At 34.6% G+C, this 21,874-nt stretch overlaps 1 protein-coding gene and 1 long non-coding RNA gene across 9 annotated transcripts in view; both read right to left on the bottom strand.

The window, feature by feature from the left end:
• The window catches only part of LOC145539799 (uncharacterized), a 38,712-nt gene extending 30,341 nt beyond the window's left edge, over positions 1–8,371 (bottom strand). The window contains exons 1-2 of the long non-coding RNA XR_014077964.1: positions 8,187–8,371; positions 5,569–5,790 (exon numbers count right to left, since the gene is read on the bottom strand). This is a non-coding gene — a long non-coding RNA (uncharacterized LOC145539799). The remainder of the gene's footprint in view (positions 1–5,568; positions 5,791–8,186) is intronic.
• A 745-nt stretch (positions 8,372–9,116) lies between these two features.
• Positions 9,117–21,874, bottom strand: part of PLOD2 (procollagen-lysine,2-oxoglutarate 5-dioxygenase 2) — a 107,353-nt gene continuing 94,595 nt past the window's right edge. For 3 of the 8 annotated variants that reach the window (XM_081573955.1, XM_081573958.1, XM_081573959.1), the window contains 8 exons: positions 21,271–21,396; positions 18,704–18,845; positions 16,108–16,221; positions 13,408–13,473; positions 12,277–12,381; positions 10,950–11,096; positions 10,715–10,840; positions 9,117–10,544 (listed from right to left, as the gene is read on the bottom strand). In XM_081573955.1, coding sequence (XP_081430081.1) covers positions 10,389–10,544; positions 10,715–10,840; positions 10,950–11,096; positions 12,277–12,381; positions 13,408–13,473; positions 16,108–16,221; positions 18,704–18,845; positions 21,271–21,396 — 982 coding nt within the window. In that variant the 3' untranslated portion in view covers positions 9,117–10,388. Of the gene's footprint in view, positions 10,545–10,714; positions 10,841–10,946; positions 11,097–12,276; positions 12,382–13,407; positions 13,474–16,107; positions 16,222–17,209; positions 17,273–18,703; positions 18,846–21,270; positions 21,397–21,874 lie in introns of all 8 variants that reach the window. The other 5 variants (XM_081573953.1, XM_081573956.1, XM_081573954.1 and 2 more) reach the window with 3 other exon arrangements.

Below are 21,874 nucleotides of genomic sequence, written 5' to 3'. Positions count from 1 at the left end.
ATACCTTGGCCATCAGTGGATTCCAATGCAAGGGTAGTAAATCATATCTATAAATCTAAATCAAATCTATAATATCAGATACAATGATATTATATTGTATCAGGTACAGGCATATAAGAGACACCTAATAAACATTCACTAAATGAAGTTTTCAAGTACATTCTGGATGATCATCAACCAGGGAAACTTGAAAGGGATTTGCCTAGGGTGATAACAGGAAAGAAACTGGACTACCTAGCTTTTAAGACCACTCCAATCTGGAGAAGGAAATGGCAACCTACTCCAGTACTCTTGCCTGGAGAATCCCATGGACGGAGGAGCCTGGTAGGCTGCAGTCCATGGGGTCGCTAAGAGTCGGACATGACTAAGCAACTTCACTTTCACTTTTCACTTTCATGCATTGGAGAAGGAAATGGCAACCCACTCCAGTGTTCTTGCCTGGAGAATCCCAGGGACAGGGGAGCCTAGTGGGCTACCATCTATGGGGTTGCACAGAGTCGGACATGACTGAAGCGACTTAGCAGCAGCAGCAGCAATCTGGAGATTCTATTGTTCGTTGTTAAGAGCCCATTATAGACACCAAGTCATGTCCAACTCTGCAACACCATGGACTGCAGCATACCAGGCTTCCCTGTCCCTCACCATCTCTCAGAGTGGCCATGATCATATTCTATTGTTAGATGATACAAATTAAATCCCTAAACCCTGAAATAACTCCAGGTTTTAATTATTTTAAAATCAATACATACCTAAATCTATCTTTTTCAAATATGTATCTTTTCCTCAAACATATGATTGGTATATTAGGTAAAAATAAGCCATCTTGCAAGCCGTGAACTCAGTGGATTTTTTTTTTTAATTGAAATATAGTTGATTTACAATATTGTTAATTCCTATGATACAGCAAAGTGATTTGGTTATACATAAATGTATTTACATACATTCTTTTTTAAATATTCTTTTCTATTATGGTTTATCATAGGATTTTTTTAAATTGCTTTACAGTGTGGTTTGACATGTAAACCTTATTTCTTTCTCATACCTCTCTGTTGTGGATCTTATATTTCTTAATGGGGACTCCCTTCCAAATAGTGACTCGGGATCCAGACACCTTAGTGTATATGCTTCAAGAGTTGATATGATGGGCTCTTAAAGATTTGGCCTTGGAAGTGATTCACATCACTTCTGCTTATAGGCCAGTAGCCAAAAACAGTCATAAGGCCCCACCTAACCATGAGTGGGTGGAAAATCTGGGAAGCACATGGATATTCAGGGAAAAGTAAGAGGAACCATCACAAATGTAAACCAGCACTGAGGATTTATATTCTGGGATACAAGCATCTGAGCTCTCCAATTAATCATGTCACATAGACAAGCTCTCATCTTGCACATCTTGTTCTGTCCTCATTTTAGACCTTAAAAAAATAATGAAACACTGGAATAAATATTTGCAAGCAAGTCTGCTGAAGGATGAAACTGTTTGAAAAACAGTACATACAATATGCTTCCCCCCAAAATATAATCTGAAATTTTAAGACCAAAACAAATGTCCCAAATTAGAAGTTATAACCTTTGTAATCAACAAAGTTAGATGAGGCTTAATGTCCATTTTTCATATCCTCCTTTTGAACTATATTTAGTCATTATAACTCCTCGATCTCATTGTTCTCTCCCACGTCTTTATCACTTTACACACTTGATTTCACTGTTTGTTGCCCTTTAAACATCTCAGATCTGCCAGATCCTTCACCAATTTTAAACAGTTCAAAATATATACTCCATATTTGTATAAAAATACTTTTCCCCAAGTCTGTTTTATTCAAACTATTACTGACATGCAGTCAAGAAGTTTCTAAATTCTGTTTTTTCTTTCTGACATTATAAACATTACAGCTCTTCCAAACAATTCAGCTTTTGAATAAATTCATACAGGTCCATACTTTTGAAATTATGAAGTTATAATTAATTCCATTATTGATCACATTTGTAGCACCATACTGAATAGATGTTAAAATGGTGTTAAAATCAACAAGCCACACCCAGTGAGCAGTGCAATCTCTAGCTATGGTAACAACATTAGTTTCAGTGAAAATACACCTCAAGGACACACTCTCCTTGGCATTTGGAAATCCACTGTTTTCACATATTTCTACTTTGGAACAATTTCTTAGTTTAAAGTGTGATGATAAAATAGAGAGTTTTTAGTCAGTATATCCTGGAGTAGGAAATGGCAACCCACTCCAGTATTTTTGCCTGGAAAATTCCAAGGACCGAGGAGACTGGTGGGCTATAGTCCAGGAGGTCGCAAAAGAGTTGGAAACAACTGAGCGACTGAACACAAGCATGAGTCAGTATATAATGTTTTTGCATTTTACTAAAAACGGTTTTAAGATGTATAAAACCAAATTCACTCAATTCAAAATACTTACTGAAAGGCTAATACAACATATGGCCGCCAAGCAGGTTACTCATAAACTGACCACTCCCTGTCTCCATCCTTTCGCGTGGGATGTTTGAGGTTAAGAGTGGTATGGGCTTCTTTTTATAACATCTTAGTACTCTGTACATTACTCTATCCAACTTGGGGCCTACATATTCTTTTATTCAGGAACAGATTGTACAGTCTTTCTCAAGTCTTTACCTCATATATCATAGCCAAAGAACACATAGATTTTTTTTTTTTTATTTTGGGTCTGTTAAATTGAAAACTCCTATTTCCTTCAGGGATCATTTTGATTCAAATACAAAATCTCAGACATAAAACCAACTCCCAATTACTCATTCACACATACAAGTACCTACTGTATGCCAGGCTACAAGCTAAATTCTAAAACTGAAAAGATTGGATAAGGACGAGTCCCTTCTGTCAGAAGCTTATGACTGGGCTTTCCTGGTGGCTCAGTAGTAAAGAATCTGCCTGCCAAGGTAGGAGACACAGGTTCGATCCCTGGTCCAGGAAGATCCCACATGCCATGGAGCAGCTAAGCCCATGCATCACAATTGTTGAGCCTGTGCTCTAGAGCCCAGGAGCCAAAACTGCTGAAGCCTGCATGCCCTAGAGTCAGTGCTCAACAACAAGAAAAGCCACCAAAATGAGAAGCCCACACACTGCAACTAGAGAGTAGCCCCTGCTTGCTGCAACTAGAGAAAAGCCCGTACGGCAAAGAAGACCTAGCACAGCCAAAAAGAAATAAATAAAATTATAAAAAAAAAAAGAAGCTTATGGCCTTATTGAGGAAAATGAAATACGTAATTCAGTATGTTTAGTACTCAGGAAAACAGTTCCAATTAGAGAGGAAGTATACGTGATTATCCCTGTTCAGTATCAACTGCTGTGTAGTAAACTATGCAGAAGCTAGTGACTCAAAACAATGTTATCTTTGTCTCTTGCAGCTCTGTAGGTTAACTGGGTTCAGCTGGGTGGTTCTTGCTTGGGGACTCACATGTGGTTGCAGGCAAAAGTCAACCAAGAGGACAACAGTCATCTGAAGGTTCAATTGAGCTCGATGTCCAAATAATCCACTCAGTGCCAAATGATGCAGGAATTGAGTTTTCACTGTTGGAGTGCTTGTATGTGGCATGGACTTTATGGCACCTGGATTCCAAAAGGAGAGCCTAGGAATGAATGTTCCAAGAAATCAAAGCCATGGGGTCCTGCATGATTCAGCTTGGAAGTTATGCAGAGTAAGTTCTACTCCACTCCGTTGGGTGCAGTCAGCCCACCCAGCTTCAAGGTGAGAAGGAACCATGCAGAGAGATGAATCTTGGGATGGGTCATTGAGGACCATCTTTGGAGAACTGATATCACAGGCACCCAAAGCATTTAGGTTTCAATAATTTCTTCTCCTCTTGGCTCACAGAAGACCAAAAGGAAAGCCCTCTTAGGACAATATGAAAGTCAACGAAGTCACTCTAGAGTTATATGAGCAGCACCTGACTTTAGTCAAGCATCCAGGGTGCAAGGCATATCAAAGGAGGAAAGGATGATCAAGAAAGGCATGGGGGCAACATCTGAATAAGTGAGAGCTTAAGCAAATTAGAACTACTCTAGTAGTTCCCTTCAACAACTTCTACTCTTCCCTTCAACAACTTCAGCAGAAACAAACTTCCTTAACCCCCCAAAACTCAAAACAGAGATGATTTTCAGTTTGTCTGAATCACCCAATCTTTGTGCCACAGGAAACCTGTCTTCAGTGCTGCACTTTACTAGCCCTGTGCTGGTTATGAGAGGGAAAAAATGTGATTTATCTTTCCCTGCCACAAAGGAACTTTTAAAAATACATTTGGTTTTTATAATCAAACTCTCCAACTTTCTAATGTCATGGAAGTTATTTTGTCTATTCAAAACTAATTATTGTTTCAGTTGTAACTGAGTCTGATTATTTCTATACCGATGTTGTCAATGGTCCATATTACCCAAGGAACACAGATTAGCAGTTTCTAAGGTAGATAAAGTATAGAAAATAATTCTTCAGTGCTAACTGGGAATATGCTAGCTATCCCTTATTTCAGAATAAGATGTCCCAATTCCTCCTTTTAAAATATTGTGTTGTATCTTCAAACTAAAAAAGGAATTCCTGAAAAAAATCATACAATTTATGTCATTTTTATTTATATTAGCCTTCATGAAAAAATTTGAAAGCATGAACTGGAAAAAAAAAATGTAAGGCTTTTGCTTTTTGCTTAAAGCTCAGACTCTGTTGGAGAAGGCAATGGCAACCCACTCCAGTACTCTTGCCTGGAAAATCCCATGGAGGGAGGGGCCTGGTAGGCTGCAGTCTATGGGGTCGTGAAGAGTCAGACACGACTGAGCGACTTCACTTTCACTTTTCACTTTCATGCATTGGAGAAGGAAATGGCAACCCACTCCAGAGTTCTTGCCTGGAGAATCCCAGGGACGGCTGAGCCTGGTGGGCTGCCATCTATGGGGTCGCACAGAGTCGTACACGACTGAAGCGACTTAGCAGCAGCAGACTCTATTCAGTTCAGTTCAGTCGCTCAGTCGTGTCCGACTCTTTGCGACCCCATGAATCACAGCACGTCAGGCCTCCCTGTCCATCACCAACTCTCGGAGTTTACCCAAACCCATGTCCATCGAGTTAGTGATGCCATCCAACCATCTCATCCTCTGTCGTCCCCTTCTCCTCCTGCCCCCAATCCTTCCCAGCATTAGGGTCTTTTCCAATGAGTCAACTCTTCGCACGAGGTGGCCAAAGTATTGGAGTTTCAGCTTCAACATCAGTCCTACCAATGAACACCCAGGACTGATCTCCTTTAGGATGGACTGGTTGGATCTCCTTGCAGTCTAAGGGACTCTCGAGTCTTCTCCAACACCACAGTTCAAAAGCATCAATTCTTCGGCGCTCAACTTTCTTAGTTATCTACATTGGCCACAAGGTGGGGCTCTGATGTCATAATTTAGCATGATTTGTAAAATGTATATTTATATAAACACAAGTGAAAATAATAAAAAATTTAATAATCTCATTTTTAAAATATGCATTTCCAATTATCTAATCATTTATGCTCAATAGAAGAAAGTTATGCTTTAATTTGTCCCTTTCTCACCTGGAAGTTGTGCTGTGTGCTTAGCCACTCAGTCGTGTCCAACTCGTTGCAACCCCGTAGACTGTAGCTTTCCAGGCTCCTCTGTCCATGGGGATTCTCCAGGCAAGAATAATGGAGTGGGTTGCCATGCCCTCCTCCAGGGGATCTCCCCAACCCAGGGATCAAACCCAGATCTTCCGCATTGCAGGCGTATTCTTTACTGTCTGAGCCACCAGGGAAGCTCTGTCAAATATAAAATTTTCCTGAGTAGATGCAAGATTTTATAACACGATGTGATTTCCTTAAAGACTCTTTCTATCATTGCAGACTACATTCCTAAAGGAAAAGTTACTGAACTTAAACCAGTGTTAAGAAAAATGTCTTTTAAAGCTATTTTAAAAATTATTTTACAATGTTGTGTTAGTTTCTGCTGTACAACATTGTGAATCAGCTATATGTATACATATATCCCCTCCCTTGATAGCCTCCCTCCCACCCCCTCACCGCATCCCTCTAGGTCATCACAGAGCACCCAGCTGAGCTCCTTTCAATAAACAGATAAAATTACTTTATAATTAAGCACAGAGAAGTTCACTACTTATTAAAATCTACATGATTTTTTTTTCTCCTTCTACATCCCTTAATTCTCTTTTGCAATCTAATATTTACTTTGGGATGAAGATAATTTGAAAGGAACAACATTTTCCTTAAATTACTGATAGCATGCATGATATTTTCCATTTATTTTGTTAAAACTGTTCTTTAAGTTGTTAACTTGTTTTGTAGCGTTAAATAGGTAGAAATTCTTTTCTAATTTTCAAAATAGTTTAAGTAATCAGATTTTTAAATCATTTTCAGTAAAGATAGAATAGCATGGTAAAAATAATCATTGTTACTTGATTTACCAAAAAAATAAATACCACCTCAAAAATCAGCAAAGAACTTACTTTTCCAAATGAATATTTTCTTTTTTTTGAATTTATTTTATTTCAATATGAATGAAATAATTTATTTCAATCTATTAAGAATAAAACAAAAATATTAAAAACAATCTTTAAAATTAAAAAAAAAAACTACAGGATGATTTAAAATTTATAAAGTCCACATACCCCTAGTATATACATCCATCTTTCCAATTTTCTAATTCTTTGTACTAGAGTAATTAGCAATATAGTACTTTGCATTTTTAAAGCATGATTGTGTGTATTTTTCTACTCTTTCATTACTTATTTCTTAGTGTATTTCTCTTTAAATGTAAGCCAAAATTCATTGCTTTCATTGAAGAGCTTTATATATTTCCCCGTTTCTCTCCAATGGCCTTTTATACAAAAGAAAGAAAGTGAAGTAGCTCAGTTGTGTCCGACTCTTTGCAACTCGATAGACTGTAGCCTACCAGGTTCCTCCATCCATGGGATTTTCCAGGCAAGAATACTGGAATGGGTTGCCATTTCCTTCTCCATTTTTACATAAAGACTCATACTAAAAGAAGTCTGGAACTTGCTATTCTGAAACATCACAGATAAACAATGTTGCTTAACAAAGGCTGCTTTCATGAAGTCTTGAAGACTTCAATTTTCCAAAACACTCAGTATCTAGGTGTTTACTGAAACTGACTCTTAACTGATAGTTTTGTTTGGCTTTCCTACAACTTGAAGGGATTTGTTGTATGGACCACTCCATATTCCAATGAATGACAGGTCCCAAAAACATCATACAAGATAAGCTTTAGGGCTTAGCAAGCAATGAAATTAAGAAAATATTTGACAGACAGTAAAATAGGAATGAAGGAATATGCAAAGAGATTCTGTCATTAGCATGGATCACTCAACTTATATGTTAATTGTTTTCCATGTTTATTCTCTAGAAAGGTGCTTAATTTGTTAGGTAAGTTACCAATAAAGGTAAAGTGCTAGTATTTTTCAAAAATAAAGCAGAGGGAAGAAAATTAACATATTGGACTATTACTAAAGTATCCATACTAAGGGAAAATATTCACTTTGATTTCTACGCACATTAAGAATTAGAAATGCCAACATTAGCATTTAAAGCCCTTCAGTAATATATGTATATACACAAACACACACACACACTCATATACATGTACCCACAGTCACCAATACTTACTATTGACATTAATACACTTCCTTTACTCAAATTAAATTACAAATAGGATTGCTTCTTTCTTTCTACTGTTTTTAATCTTTCTTTAAATTAAAAATTAGTACACAAATATATTTTCATAGTAAAAGATTTTAGTTCCTAAAAAAATGAAGAATTGCAATGATATGATCTTCCACTTCTGAGAATATATCCAAAGGAAACAAAATCATTATCCCCAAAAGTTGTTTGCACTCCCATGTTCACTGCAGCATTACTTACAACAGCCAAGACATAGAAACAACCTAAGGTGTCTATTAATCGATGAATGGTTAAAGAAAATGGAAAATATGATGTGTATACACACACACACGCACACATTTGCAAGGGGAGGAATATAATTCAACCATGAAAAAAAATATTGCCATTTGTGACAACATGGATGAGGCTCAAGAGCATTGTAGTAAGTGCAATAAATCAGACAAAGACAAATAGTGGGTTCTCACTTATATATGGAATTAAACAAAAAAAACTGAACTCACAGAAACAGAGAAGAGATTACTGGTTGCCAAAGCTGAACATGTGTCAAGTTACAGCTTCCTCTATCCATCTAATCCTGCCTGTTTTCCATCTTCCAAATTTTTGATCTACTTATGGGTATTTGTCACACTTTCACTAATCATGAATTGTTCTTTTTAAAAGTACACTTCATATCATTTCAGGAAGCCTGGGATGAGGGGGAACATAGAAAATATGCTCAGTTGCCTTCATCCAATTTCTGGAAACATGGCATGAGATTAAAATAGTTACTATAAATCACCACCCACAACTGTAAAGAATTAGGATATACTTATGTCTTTCATGTGAAGTGTACCACAAGGGACATTAAGCTGGCTTGCACTAGTAGAACTGTTTTTTATAACCAAAGTCTGTTCTGAATGGTTGGTACCCATGACATAGCAGTACATATTTAGAAGAGCATCCTTGAAGTACAACAGTATAATTCACAAATAATTAATAAAGTATGTCTTCTACCAAACTGATGGATAGTAGAAATTATTGGATATGAAGTGCCACTAAAGAGCAGAAACAAGGTAGAATTACAACTCTTTATCTCCTAAATCCATCTCTCAGTACTTATAACATCTTCTTCACCACATTTTTAGTGACTGGGCCAGTGCCTGGACCATAGTAGGGACTTGAAAAACACCACTGAATAAATAAATACATAATAAATAAATGTTTTGTCTATTTTATCACTTGTGAAATAAATCAGATGAAATCCCTAGTCAATCTAAAATTGAAGATACTACAATTCAATTGGAAATTCAATAAGTGGTGTTCATTTAGTTCAGTATCAGTAAACATACCAAGCAAAATAAAATCATAGCTTATTCTATCTAGATATTCTTTCAGCCCATTCCACCACCATTCTCTTCTAAACATAAATGACCAATAATAAAGAGAACAGAAACATTTTAAATTATTTTATTTTTCATAATTTTCTAACACACAGTGTTAGAAAAATGAAATTTGGCACCATGACTTAAAACTTTTTTTCAAGTTTAACCTTTAAATTAAAAACAGTAGCTACAATGAGAATATTTAAACCTCACTCAGAATAATGGTGAAAAAATCAAGTCACAAAATTGTTTGTGTCGGGGAATTTTTTGAAAGTGAGATAAAAGAAAAGTAATAAAAACAGTAAGAAGGATAAAATGGAGACTATGCTGTGAAGACCAAAAAGTGAATCACTCTTCTGAAAAAGAGAATTAGGAGGAAGACAGAGGGTAAAAGGGAAGAACAAAGGCTCACCAACTTTATTTTCCTGATATAAAATTCAAGTACTTAGAGTTTTATAAAAAAACAAAAAAATCATGTGTTACTACTAAATCTCAATGAAATTTTCCTTTTCCTCATTTTCTAGAATTAAAAATGACCCTGTCTTGACTTAAGGACACTTACTGATCTTAAGTTGATGCTTGATGTACTTTTAAGAAATCAAAAGACTTGAAAGCTTTCCTAAATCTAACATCTACTTAATCTAATCCACCTTGGAAAACTTATCTGAAGGAACATAAGGCTTGATTTCTAAGGCAAATGTAAAAATAATCTAACAATCTAAACAAAAATGTTTTCCACTGGATATGCACCTCAGTTGTATTTTGTGCTAAGTGTCTTGAGAAAAAACATTATATCATATATTGTTTCCCATATTCCTTCAATAACCACCAAAAACCCAATACAAGTGGTCAAAGAAAGTACTTTTGCAATTAGTTGCATACAAATTCAGTTAGAACTCCAGTTTTCCTGCATTTCAAAACTTGAAATTTTCATTTATATCCATTTTGTCTACATGTTGATAAATAAAATTCTTCCCACTCTTTTAATAAGAAAATATTATTAGTCTCATTTGTCACTTGTACATCTGTACCTGAATCAACTAAAACACAAATTCGGAAAACTGTCATTATTCTCAGAGACAATAAGGCATAGAAATAAATATTTGCTTTTACATTTTTTCTTTCCTTTCTCTTCTTCAATCTGTGTTTTAAGGCTCAGAGCAGACATTTAGAAATATCAATTTTTTTAGGAAAAGTTTTTCAAATGTTTGGCCTAAAGTGAAGTTGTTCTGTGGAAGTTATTTAAATATTCCTCTCATCTTCTCAAGGACAACTTCAAAGGCATGTTCATGCCAGTCATCCATTCCAAAAGAAAATTCAATTCAATGAAGAGAAAATAACTTAGGGATCTATAAATGACACAGCGATGTATCTTGTTCCATTTTTAACAGGAAGTCCTTCATGCAGATGGGTGAGTCTCCCGGGATGCATGAAACTCCAGCCTTTCCTTGGTGACTCAATAGAGCAATTGTACCTTAGAAATTTGCATCCACCTCCCTAAAAGGATAGAGAAATAAATGCATCAACTTATTATATTTCATTTTTAATGAGTGATAAAATTCAAATGATGCTATCTAGGCAGAATCTAAAAAAAAAAGATAAGGCAAAGGCCATTTCGTAATGACATATTGTTTTGAAAAAATGTAAAATAGAAAAACCATAATTACCTGAAAATCTTCTCCCACATTATTGAGTGCAATGTTGATGGTAAATGTAGAAGCATCATGATGAGGGCGAAGGGAGCGCTGTCTTTCAGGGGAGTATTTTACTACAAAATTCAAGAGTGCAAATCCCTAAAAAAAAGCAAAGTAAACTAATGGATTTGCTTATCAATAAAAACATAAAATAGCATATTTGTGTAAAACTGGTAGGGGTAGATAGCAGTAGTGGGAGGATAACTACCTTAGTATAATAGCCTGCAAAGACTTTCAGTGTGACTGGTGCAATAAACTCTCGGATAAAATGAAGCCATACATTCTCCAGACCAATTTGCTTCATGTGTATATCATCGGTTGGGACATTTTCATAGCCACCAGATATACGGCTATCCTGGAAAGAGCATTCATGACATCACAAAGTGCGGTCCATGTGCAATTCACACTCACTTTGTCTTGGAATTTTTTTCAACCACAAGATCATAATAGACAATAAAAATAACAGTTCGATTATGGTGTACCATCTGCTATTGCAAAACTATTAAAATAACTTAGATAACATGGCTTTGCAAATGTATCAGTGATGAAGCAAAGTATTACAGAGTAAGTAGACTGCTTTCCTATTTATTTAACAGATATGTGAGGTCTAATTAGAAAATAAATACAATTGATCACCAAAGCCTTTCCGTGTCCCCTTAAAAATGAGGTTTTTTTCTTTTTTTTTTTTTACAGTGACCCTTCAGGAAGTCTTAGCTGCTTGATGGGCATAGATTTTGTTCGTCTGCACCTTAGACTACTACCTGTCACTGAAAATAAACTTTTCCTGCCAAGCTCCTCATTTCTATCTTGTGGACCCCAAATTCCTTCCATGATTGCTTTTCATTTTCCTACGACCTGCCAACTTCAAGTTCTTCCTCATACTTCAAACTTCTGCCTTCCTGATCAGCTGACTAGGTGGGTATATATTTGAGCAGAGGCATTAATATTTCAGAGTATTCTGCTAAAATTCCTTGGTACTCTAAAGGAGCTGGCATCTGTGGGTTCTCAGAGGAAAAGAAATACATTGAACTACCAACAGTAATGCCTCCTGCCAAGCCGTTGAATGTAAATGCAATACTGAATTACACCAAAGGCATTCAATCCTCCTTCCTATGTTTACACACAAAAAAATAGCTTTGGCAGTCAACCAGATAAACTTTGTTTTGGTATTTTCACTATAGCTCACTGTAAAAACACAGAGAATTAAAAAAAAAAATGGCCTTGGAGAAGAGCTATATCACACAATAGGCCTATATGACCTTACCATCCCCAGCCAGGGGACACAGACCCTGAAGGATCACCCACTGTAATTGGAGATGAAATTGAGGCCCAGATAGATTAAATGTTAAAACACAATTGGCAGAATTAGATGAAAAACATAGTTCTCTTGACAGCCTTGGGTAGCCCCTTCATTTAGGTCTAGGACTCCGAGATATAAGACAAAAAGGACAAACCTCCTCCCCTTTCTCTAAATTCCTATACTCTTCCTTGCCCCACATACACATTTTAGTTCTTAATGTAAAATGACAACTTACATGATGTTTCCCCCCAGACCACTGGCCATAATGCTCCATTTCTTCCACCAATTCATCACAGGCTTTTTCAGAGAATATAGGAAACCAAAAAACATCTGGACAAGGCTACGTATAAAACATGATACCACCATTAAGAGAGTAACATTTTGTGTCTTTTTACTAACAAATGGCATTTCAAAAGTAATATTCAGTATTTATCTCATTTAAACGTCTTTTTAAGAAGTTTGCCCAACAATACTGACACTACTGTTATAAATAATAGATTTTTAAAAAACAATTTCTAGGACTTTTTTTTTGCATTTTAACCTCTATGAAATCAAGACGTGTTCTTAGACTCATGGTTGGCTAGGCAGCCATTGTGATATAGTTGCTAATGACACAGGGAATATACACATGGTCAGATATTGATTCTGTTCTCAACATGTATGCATGTGTGTATTTGTATGTGTGCAAATGCATACACACATTTAGTTGGTGTTACATTTGTTGACCTGCTCTTCAAGACATCTTTTCAAATGATACATTATGATTTGTCATTGAAATGAAATGTTATTATGTATACAGTGCCCTATGACATACAACAACACCTTTGCCTCAGTAAGTCTAACATAGTTCTTTCAATGTGCGCCATAGTTTAATTGGCAGTATTTTTTTTTTCCTTTCTCACAGTGAACAAAATAACAGCATCTCAGAATTAAAGACCCTTTACATTCTCTGAAATAAGGTATTAGCAATAATTTGGAACATTAATTTAAAACAGAGTTCATTTTTGAAAGAAATCTCTTTGAGAAGTGATGTTTGGAGTCCAATTTCTTCAAAGATGAACTTTCATTGAAAGAGGCTTACACCAGAGATCTGTCAAAAATTTATTTCTGAAATGGTTATGACATTGGGAGTATGCCAAAAAAATAGCATGACCTTAATATTATTGTTAATTTTCATTTTTCTACATGTTAAACTATATGACCTTCAAGTCTGTAAAATTGGTAATTAAGTCACATGAACTTTACCTAAAGGACAGTTTCTCTACTTTCACAACACCCTCTGCTAGAGAGTATTACGTTAATAATATTCCCTACTAGAAAGTATAATAAAAATGCTCTATATATCATAGTAATTACTAATACAAACCTGTTCAACTATATTTTCAGTGAAAATCTTTGAGTAATCTCGATTTATATACTTTTCCTTCCAGTCCTAAGGAAAAAAAAATCGATTGCTCAGATTAAAGCAAAAACCTTTCCACGAATACTTTAAAAGAAAAATATAAAGTATATGCACTTTAGAAACTAATCAAGCAATTTATAAATGACTATGTGTAGTAGACAAAAATAGAAACTTTCAGAAACCAGAGTTTATGTTTTCTAAACTTTGCCTGATTTTTTTGTATGTTTAAAACATTCTGTGACATGCAAAGTTTTTATTTATGCAGTTTTATAACTCTATTTTAAATTCTAAGTAATCTTATAGTCTCTATATTTGTATGCAATATTCTATGGATATACATGAGTTGTGTGTGCTTAGTCCCTCAGTCATGTCCAACTGTAGCCCACCAGGATCCTCTGTCCATGGGGATTCTTCAGGTAAGAAGAATGGAGTGGGCTGCCATGTCCTCCTCCAGGACGGTTATACATAGGTGTAGGCAAAAGTGTGTTTTAAAAGTGAAAGATAGGGAACATAACTCTAGCAACAAACATTGGTAAAACTTAACAAATTAATCAATTTGGCCTTGCTTATATATTTTTATAGTGAATTATTCTAAAATAATTTTGATTTTTTAAAATAGATTCAAAATGTGTATTTTCACTTCAGCTTTAGATTTGTATCAAAGAATGCTCAATGGGGTTACTAACATTAACATAACTTTCAGTTAACTGAAATTAAGGTTTAAGACCATGTATTGAAAAATAGATCCTCTTCATACTAACTCACGAACCTGAATCTTCTCTTAACCCAATCACTGACACATCAACCACACACTAAGATACAACAATTTTTGTCAATATCAACTAAGGAATCTTTTTCCTGGGTTAAGTGTTTTACTTAAAAACCCAATATTTAAAGGGTATATCTTAAAATAAGATTCAATATCCATAATGATCTTTTCTTAAATATATTTAGACTGTTTAACAAAATTCTTAGTGTTCTCTTTGCAAAGTACAAATAGTAAACAAGTAGGGAAAAACTGAGGTAAGGACTCAGAATAATTTCAATCAAAATATGTTTCAAAAAATATTTGCTTGAAATATATCTTTTGAAACCACATTTAAAAAGGGTCCTGATAATTTATTCACCAGTCTTAGTTTTACATTTCTCTGCTTATATGTAACTCAGGTATTTTTAGATCTGGAAGAACCAAAGTTATCTTCAAATTCTTTAACAAAATTAATTTATACATAGTATGTCACTATAAGGATCCCCTTTAATATTTATTGGTTCTCTGATTCCAAAATATGGGGGAAATTAAAAGTAAATAATCATACATAACATCTCAGAATCTTTAAAGATTTTTAAGTATTCTTTCTTGGCATCATTATAGATTTTTTGAAGTTAAAGAAACAAGGCCCTAAGATTTTACATTAAAGCATTAATACTAACTTTTTATTTTAGACTGTTTTCAAATACCATTGAACAAACTGACTTTATTAATTTCTTAGTAGTTCTGATAATGGGGTAATATTAAATACTTTGCTACGGGTTATCCTTCATGAGACATATCAGTCAAGCTAATTTCCCAAAACTAGAACAAAGCCAAGGAAATAAAACCAGTTCCTGTTTCTGATACATTCATTGCATACTCTCCAAAGATTTTAAATCCCACACAAATATCTACACTTCAGGATATAACTAGGGACATTTTTTTCAGGAAGCTAGTATTAGCCGAGAAATCAAATAATTATATCTCTCAAAATACCAAGAGTTCTAGTGCCAAAGTAAAACAGGTAATTCCATCCTCATCATTTTAAAAAAGAGCCCCTTTTCAATTCTGCTCCTGTGAAAGATGGAGATACGCCACTAAAGTGAAACAGAAGTACTTTTAAGACACACAAAAAAGTCAACAGATATTCTTTTTCCAACAATAGAGTTTTAGAGACCATTAAATTTACTATTCCCCAAAGTCAACACTTCTACAAAGTAAAAGACAATTCTCAACAGGTAGATTGAGTCCACCTGTAATTTGTAATTTAAAACTTTACTACTAGCAAGGAAAAAAACAATAAATCGATTTTAGAGAGTATTTTCCCTTGAATAAATGTGCCATCTTGCCTAAAGAAAACTGATAAAGACAAAAGGAATTAATTCCTGCATGATTCAAAAAATTATAGAAAAGAAATAATTTTGGACATTAAAAGGAAATAGTTTCCTCAACTTAAGACTTTCTCTATATGCTGATTCCACTGCAGTTTTCTCTAGCTATCTTTAGAGTACATTCACAGAATTTTTATTAAAAAATTATTTTAAAATGCATTTTCTCAAACTAACTTCTTGCATTTTCTTTCTGAAAGTCAAAATGTAATATTGTCATACATGAGCTACTCGTAAACATTTTCTTCTGAAATTGAGATTGAAAATTTATTGGTGTTTTGAAATGCATATAACAAATATTAGGAGAAATCAAAGAAACTGATAATTCCCTTATCCAAACTTAAAATGTCTTTAAAAAGAAAGTTCTTAGCCAAGAAATACAATAAATTAGGCCTGTGATTACATAATTAAAAATACTTCTTTAAAGTTTCTTGCTGTATTTCTGTATTATTAACTTAATTTATTTATATCCATTTAGAGTTTCAAAAAATAAGTAATAAATGAAGCTGAGCATGAAATACATACCACAGGATTTTCAAAAATCTGCCAGAGGTCATTGTTAAAATGGGAAATATTGTAATTAGCAGTTGATAATAGTCTTCCAAATTCATGTCTATTAGAAATGTACATAAACACACCCTATAGGCCAAAAAATAATAGTATTAGTAAAATTGGAGGAAAGTATAAGAAAATAAGTTTAACCACAGGAAAAATTTTACAAGAAATATTAATTTCAACTTTTATCTCTTATTCAGGAACATGCATTTTTATTTTTCATATAAAACATGCATAGTTTAAAATAAAAGTAGAATTTGATTAATTATGAATTCAGACACCACACAAAACTAATTGATAGCACTGACACTCAACTGAAAAAAAGAAGAGGAAGAAGGACTGTTTTTGTCCCTTTCTCATTGGTCCTAGATGTAGACATCTGGGAAAAAGAATTCCTGTTTGAAAGCAGAAATATTTTTGAGACGCCAAAGTGCAATTAATTATACCTCTTTTGGCTTCTTTTCCTTTCAGAGAAGATACCACATTTTTAAACAAAAATGCAAATGTCAATATTTTATCAGTCTATTTCATACTTTTATGTTCTGATGTTTAAAGACTGAACACAGAAATTACTCCTGCATTAAGAGGCAACTAAAGTAAATTAGTTTCTCGTCCTTGCCCCAAACCTAATAAATATGGCAAACACCATTAAGGTAAGGTTGTTTCTTTTTGTACCTGTTTTAATGGTAAAAGAGTTAGTTATTAATAAAAAGAAAATTAGTAAAGAGTAATCAAATCTCACTTTAATCAGGATGTACTTTATACATACTCCTACCTCTTCTCTCCTTAAAAAAAAACAACTGGAGAAACTAGTGAAAGTGATTTGTATTTAACTTATCCATCTGTCCCCCATAAAATGCAAATCAATCCAAAGAACTAAGAGTTGAATATCACACATGCCTACCCTCAACACACAAAACACACACTCACAAATTCAGAACCAGTGAATACCAACAAGTTTACACCAAGCTAAATGAAAAGAAGACTCTTAAAGAAACTTTACTTTTAGGCAATATACAGTATCTAGTATTTTAAGTAAATAAACAAAAATAAAAGTAAATAAAAATAACACCTTTGGGGGGCTGAGCATTTGGAATGTTTCCGGAGTAGGGGAGTCTTTTTCCCTTTGTAAAGTCTAAAATGAAGAGAAGGATTGGGTAAGTTGACCTGCACATCCACTCTCTCAGGTATTCTTAGGTAAATAAAAATAGCAGCCCTTGAGAAAAAGCTGACATTCTGAAATGTCCTTCACAGACAACATGCAGAACAAGCAAAGCTTACAGTGCACATTAAAGAAAACAACTCCAGCCCGTTTTTTGTTTTTCTGCTGGTCAAACATAAATCCAAGCTCATTCCTTAGTAACAGAGTTTTCATTAGATACAAAATTAAGACAAAGGAAAAAAAAAAACTGTGTAAGAGAGGCCATTCCAGGGTGCGCTGTTGAGTCAAATTAGCCAAACATGAGCACAAATTACAATCACAAGTACTGAGTACATTCAGTGTAACAATGGACAAAAGTTTGTAGGAAAAACAGACATATTCAAGTAATACATGCCTTATTAAACTAGAAAAAAGTACTTGCCAACTTTCCTGATTTTTCCATAAACACATTTGCTTATACAAATTTGAATAAAATAACCCAATCATTTCTAAAACATAAAACCATAAGTATGTTTTAAGACATACTTATACATTTTGAAAAACAAACTATTTTCTACAATCACTTCAAGTTTTATAATGAAAATATATTATAGACTAGCAATGTATCAATTTTTCACATAAACAGACTACATATTTTAATCCTTCTCCCAGTTTAGTGGCAAGGAACCTATTTTTTGAAAGTATGGGATTAATAATGACAGAGAAATATTGGATACTGACTTTAGGACAAAAGTGTGTTTTTCTTAAATATGTAAATCATCATTTCACCCAGGCTTCATCCATTAAGTTTAATTAGGTCAAATTTTTAAGTATAGAATTTCAAATTAAAGACAAATTCTTAAAAATGTAAAGTTGATTTGTAACCAATCTATGCTTACGATCGGAGAAGGCAATGGCACCCCACTCCAGTACTCTGCCTGGAAAATCCCATGGACAGAGGAGCCTGGTAGGCTATAGTCCATGGGGTCACTAAGAGTCGGACACGACTGAGTGACTTCACTTTCACTTTTCCCATTCATGCACTGGAGAAGGAAATGGCAACCCACTCCAGTGTTCTTGCCTGGAGAATCCCAGGGATGGCGGAGCCTGGTGGGCTGCCGTCTATGGGGTCGCACAGAGTCGGACACGACTGAAGCGACTTAGCAGCAGCAGCATGCTTACAATTGAATATCTTATTGTTGCCTGTGAGTTAGCCTAAGCCTAACTTTTTTCCAATTGTTTCTGCAGGTGTTGCACAGGCAAATTATTCTCCATAATTGCTCCCAATATTTCAGTACAGAACCAAAAAAATTGGCTAGTACTTACAAATTAGAAAGAAAAGGGCATCAAAACAAATGACACATCAACTGGTAAAGCAAGCCATCTTATAGAGACATTCAAGCAAGCCAGCATCATATTCCCTACCATTTCTCTAGCATTTCGGCAAACAGCCATATCAGGATCCAGTTTATCACGAACAAAATAGTTCCTTTCATTCATCTCTGATCGGAGGGTCTTTCCTTTAATTAAGTACACGTTAGCCATGTATGGGACATTCCATATCCCTCTGAAAGTAAAGATAAGACATTCCAAAATACCACAAATACAAAGTATTTAAAGTTTTATTTTTATGGCTTCAAAATAAATGTCTTGTATGTTTAAAATTTTGCATATATAAACTATGGAGTCAAGTTACACACAGATACAAACACATTTCATGATATCTGACATATGTACACACACATATACATGAGATTATTTGGTAAACACTACATGAGTGAGTGAGTGAAAGTCACTCAGTCGTGTCAGACTCTTTGTGACCCCATGGACAGTATAGTCTATGCAATTCTCCAGGCAAGAATACTCGAGTGGGTAGCCTTTCCCTTCTCCAGGGTATCTTCTCAACCCAGGGATCAAGCCCAGGCCTCCTGCATTGCAGGCGGATTCTTTACCAGCTGAGCCACAAGGGAAGTCCAAGAATACTGGAATGGGTAGCCTATCCCTTCTCCAGAGGACTTTTCCCAACCCATATTATGAGCTAAATCAGTATCTCCCTACATAAACTGCATCTTAAAGTTGATATGTTTGGCATTTTGGCTGTCATCCCTCACTTTGTTGATCAGTTAGAGTACAATATCCTGATGGGCATTTACGATTAAAAACTTCGATAGCAAAACATCACATCCGGCTCACACTGGCTTCCCAGAGCACTGAACTTCCCTTCCCAAGTCTACACTCAGTGACCTCATTGGAAGCTTGAAATCAGCCATAGTAGATATATTCAGAAGCCCAAGACGGGCAAAACTACAAATCAGGGCATCTTCCAACCCCAAGAATCAGTTATTAGATATTTACCAGCGCACCACTGAACACAGCTTAAAATTCTCCTAAAATACAGTCTTTTGAAAGTCATTAAGCTATCTCAATTGTCTGTAGAAAAAGGAAGATATAAATATAGCTTGAAGTACACAAGGGATGCAAGACACTGTTTATTTCATCCTTCTTCCTTTCCCACACTTGTCTGCTTACTCTGAACATGACTCATTTCCTAAAAACAATAGAACAGAGGTTTCATTTGAAAGGATATGTTTTGCTTTCACAGAACAGAAAGGGAAGATCCTGACCAAGGAAATGTAGTCAGAGATTGAAAGCAACATACATAGTATCATTTTGTCTTTCTTACTAGATGAGCTTCAAAGGAAATGTTCAATCAAAAATACAGTGTGCCCACTGAATTCAGAAATTAATCACTGGTATTGTAGACTGTACATTGTTTCATACACACACACACACACTGTAAGATGTCATTCTTCCATGCATCGCTTATACATAAGGTACATTCTTCTATTAACTAAATCAAAAGACGCTACTTTATTCTTTTCCTTTAGTTCAACAGAAAGTTGAGCAAAACACACCAGTGCCTAAAACAGCTTCAATGAAATATGAGTTCTCCATTTCTACTTCTGTGAAGCCTTATTTCTGCCCCACCCACAGACAACATCAGGCATATGGTCTATACAAATCATCCCAGAAACTATTAAAGTAATTTGAAACAACAGAATATGATTGTAATAGTATTTTCTCAGCTATCATGCTTCTTAACTGCAGCTAACAAAAGACTTTATCACATTTATATCATTCAAATTAACTATTACTGTTCTCATGCCTATTGTAATTTTCACAAGCAAAACATCTCTTCACAACTCAACTGTTCAACAAAAACTGTATAATTTTTTTTTTCTAAACGTTAACCCTCTTTAATTGAGCTGATGTATCTGAGAAATTAGGCAAAGCATGTAATATCTCAGTCACTCTGGTTCAAGCCAGCTGTTTGAAAAAAAAGGATGACATTCTTCTCTATTTTAACGTTAGCAAAAAGCTAATTCAAATGTGACCATCCTTTAGTTTAAAAAATACCAACTTCTGTGTCTGAAATAAGTATCAATAATGCACATACTTGGTAGCAAGTATACTCTTTTCAAACTCTAGAAAATGGAAATCATACAGTGAAGAAACTTCTCTTTAAAGCAGAATACCAGCTATATCACACAGAAAATTCTTCAAAAGGAAATCATGGAAGGTTTAGTTGTTGGTGTTTTTGTTGACTCATTTAAAAATTTTATAAGCTATCAAACAACGTTCATCCTGGCCACTAAATAATTTAGCTAAATGAAATTCCCTTTCCAAACTTTAAAGAATATTCCTCTTCTAACAACCATAAGATGACTACCCATGGTAACCATACACTATCTTTTAGTATTTACCACAACTGAGAGTGTGTGCCTTTGAAGACTTATGACATTAAGAACAATTTTTAAAATATTAGTTTTAAACTAGTATTGCAGGATCACAAGTGGTCTCCAGGGTCTTCAAATTTCCATTTAATATAAAGGAAAGAGATTAAAAAATGTTTGAAAACTCAATATAATATTAGAAGACCATATCTTTACATAAAGATATTTCACATGAAAAGATCAAATCAAGTAACTTACACTCTATTCCCTTGAACAATATCCACATAATCTTCAGATCGAGCGTAGTATCCATCAGGACTCAAGGCCCCCCAGAAGTTGGACCACAGTTTTCCATGACGAGTTACAAGAGGAGCAATGATTTTCCTGAGGAGAGAGAAACAAATTCAGAAAATTATCCATTTTTTAACTGCCACAGGATTATGTGTTTGGGGCTTAACATGACAGAGAAAACAATAAACTTTATTTAACACATACACAGTTAGTCTAAAAAACTAAAATAAAATACAGAGGAATTCCCTCCCTTTACTTTTCCTTAAACGAGTACATTGCTGATTTTCAATCATGCTTGGTAAAAAGACTAATGAAAAAGACAAAGTAATTGAAAATGTGAATGAAAGTATAAAAATAATTTTTAAAAGGACCATACTTACATCCAACAAAAGTGTAATTACCTTAATCATTTATTTTAAATATTTCAAGAATTATATTCAATGAAATCAAATATTTTCATTGTTATTAGGCAGACATAACAGTCCCTAGTGCATTAAGGTATCTCATAAATATTTGTTGAATAAAAAAATTTATGAAGATGGGCTGAGATATTTGTAAATAGGCCAGTTTT

This window comes from Giraffa tippelskirchi, chromosome 2 (genome assembly GCF_054371585.1).
Source record: "Giraffa tippelskirchi isolate mGirTip1 chromosome 2, T2T-mGirTip1v1.2.pri, whole genome shotgun sequence".
Taxonomy (NCBI): Eukaryota; Metazoa; Chordata; class Mammalia; order Artiodactyla; family Giraffidae; genus Giraffa; species Giraffa tippelskirchi.
Note: the sequence above shows the minus strand (reverse complement) of the source record. Positions and strands in the feature narration are given on the sequence as shown.